Source organism: Rutidosis leptorrhynchoides, chromosome 2 (assembly GCF_046630445.1).
Source record: "Rutidosis leptorrhynchoides isolate AG116_Rl617_1_P2 chromosome 2, CSIRO_AGI_Rlap_v1, whole genome shotgun sequence".
NCBI classification, from domain to species: Eukaryota; Viridiplantae; Streptophyta; class Magnoliopsida; order Asterales; family Asteraceae; genus Rutidosis; species Rutidosis leptorrhynchoides.
Genome location: NC_092334.1, coordinates 387,611,099 through 387,613,765, shown reverse-complemented (window position 1 = coordinate 387,613,765; position 2,667 = coordinate 387,611,099). Strand labels below are relative to the sequence as shown.

The 2,667-nt window shown below is 31.5% G+C and overlaps 1 protein-coding gene across 1 annotated transcript; it reads right to left on the bottom strand.

Moving 5' to 3' along the window:
- Positions 1–972: 972 nt before the first annotated feature.
- Positions 973–1,993, bottom strand: LOC139889049 (uncharacterized). The gene is made up of 3 exons (XM_071872023.1): positions 1,892–1,993; positions 1,164–1,719; positions 973–1,100 (listed from the first exon to the last, which is right to left on the bottom strand). The coding sequence occupies exons 1-3, from the start codon at positions 1,991–1,993 to the stop codon at positions 973–975; spliced, it is 786 nt and encodes a 261-aa protein (XP_071728124.1).
- Between the last annotated feature and the right edge of the window lie 674 nt (positions 1,994–2,667).

Below are 2,667 nucleotides of genomic sequence, written 5' to 3'. Positions count from 1 at the left end.
ATATATATATATATATATATATATATATATATATATATATATATTTTAAATTCATTTTTAATTATATAGATTAATAAAATTCAACTTATACATCATAAATTTTTTTTTACAGTAACTAATACTTATTACTAATTATAATGTATTATATTAATTTTTATATTTTATTTGCAATTTTTAAAAGATTTAAAAAGCCGATCGGCTAGAAAATAAATAAAATAAAATAAAAATGAAATAAAAAATTAGAAAAGAAGAAAAGAAGAAAAGTTCCTTTAAAATATTTTCAAGTTGAAAGAGTTCCATAGAATTTGATAAAATTTTTATGTGGAATGGTTTGGAAAACAAGTTAACATTTAATTAATTAAATTAAAAAATAAATTTCCATATATAAATGGCCTTGGCCGAATTTTTTAATAAAAAATTAAATAAAATTAATTTTTTATACTTACCATATTTATCCTTAAGAATATTCTAGAATTCTTTTTGTATTTTATTTTATAATTTATTTTTATTTTTTATCCAATTTTATTATTAATAATATTATAAATATTGATTTTTAATATAAATTAATTAATTCATTTATTTACATTAAATTTACTATACTTTTATAATTTATAATAGTATCACATTTTATTTAAATACTTATTTTGTTTATATTAACTAAAGTACATTTTCATTTTAATATATACTTTAATTAATTTATGTTATATATGTATTTTAAATTCATATTATATTATTAACTATAGTCACATTTAATAAAATAACTTTAATTAATACATAAGTGTTGTTAACTTAAAACAGATATTAGGTCAACGTTGATTCGTTTCGTATTAATTGTAGTTGAAATAACAACCCTAGACATTAATACACATAATGCACAGAAAAACCCTAAGGGTAATTTAGTCTTTTCAAGAATGGAAAAATGAGGGTTGTCACGCATTCAAATGTCCTAACTTGGATTTTGCAAATAACCCGTTACGGTGCCCATGAATCTTTACCAAAAACTTTAAAGTTTCTATTCTTCCAAATAAAATAACCCGTTACCCATTGAACCGCTTGCCATGTTTTCTTCATAAAATTCGAGTTTGCAACATAGTTGTACCCTAGAAACGCATTAGAAATGTTAATGTCACTTGGAAAATTAACACCTCACCACTTATATATACCTTGCCACATCTCTTTAGCGAAAGAACAAGAAATGATTGCATGATCAACAGATTCAACTACATTGTTACATAGAGGACAAAGTAAAGAATCGAGATCAATACCGCGCTTGTCGAGCTCGACTCGCACCGGGATCCGCTCATGTGCAACGCGCCACACAAAAATTCCAACCTTTTGTGGGAGTAGGTTATTACGCATCGTTTCACTTGGATTGTTATTTCTAGGTAAACTTTCTTCATTAATTTTGCTTGATACACATCGAGTGTTGTAGAAGCCACTATTATAGAGAACCCACTTCCACAAGAAGTTACCATTTTCGAGCGGTAAGCTACACGTGATAACGGATATAATCTGGTCCAGTTCGCCACACAACCTACCCGTGAGAGATCTAACCCAATTCCATTCGAAAAACCAAGAACCGTTAACAAATTTCACCCTGTTGCTAACCGCTACCTGTTGTTCCCTTTCGAGCCTAAATAACCTTTGAAACTGATCCTTTAAATCCGAGTTACCAATCCACTTATCATAACAAAATAAAATGTCATGCCCATCTCCTATCTTCAACTCAAAAAATGATTAAATGCTGATGTCGTATTGTAATAGATCTTTGCCAACCTCTAGGATATAACGCCACATAGATCCACGAATAATACAAGAAGCAAGATTATTAGTACCCAACCCACCATCCCACCCCTAAATGCTTTTAATAACACGTGTCCATAGTGAGTACCAAAACCGCCACCACCATTTGCCCAAAAGTGCCCAATTTTTTTCCTTTAAAGACCCAATATTCAACCCGCCCTCCTGATAAGAAAGTAAAATTGTTTCCCATTTAACCCAAGCAATTTTGATTCATCTCCCGACCCACCCCAGAAAAAATTACGGCGAAGGTTATCGAGTATGTTGATGACGCCAGCGGGTGCACGATACAACGAGAAATAATAAAGAGGTAAATTACTGAGGGCCGATTTGATGAGAGTTAAGCGCCCCCAAATGACATAGAATGCGCTCTCCAATCCGACAACCTTTTTTTGAATTTTTCAACAATCGGGGCCCACGTGTCTTTCTTACGAGTATTCTGCCCTGTGGGCATCCCGAGGTATTCAAAAGGCAGTTTTCCTGATTTGCAACTAAACATTGCAGCCATATTTTTGGCTACCTGTTGAGATATTCCGATACCATACAAACAGCTTTTGGTGTAATTAATTTTCAATCCCGACACCTTTTTAAAACAACCAAGTATTTTATACACATTTGAGATATTATGCTTGTCCCAATTGACAACAAACACTGTATCATCCACAAACTGTAAGTGGGAAACACTAACACTGTTATTACCCACTTTCACACCCCACAAAAGACCATCTCCAATGGCAATGTTTGTTAATATTTTTAAACCCTCACTGGCAATGATGAATAAATAAGGCGATAGAGGATCACCTTGCCTAATCCCCTTTTGCATCTTGAATTCTTTCGTCAGCGATCCATTCACCAGAACCTAGATGG

What these genes read in the sequence shown, in the direction of transcription:
- LOC139889049 (XM_071872023.1), bottom strand. Translation starts at nt 1,993, where the DNA reads ATGGGAAACAATTTTACTTTCTTATCAGGAGGGCGGGTTGAATATTGG. An exon ending in AAATGGTGGTGGCGGTTTTG is followed by an intron (nt 1,720 to 1,891) that starts GTACTCACTATG and finishes TTTGAGTTGAAG; the next exon opens with ATAGGAGATGGGCATGACAT. An exon ending in CGCTAAAGAGATGTGGCAAG is followed by an intron (nt 1,101 to 1,163) that starts GTATATATAAGT and finishes ATGCGTTTCTAG; the next exon opens with GGTACAACTATGTTGCAAAC.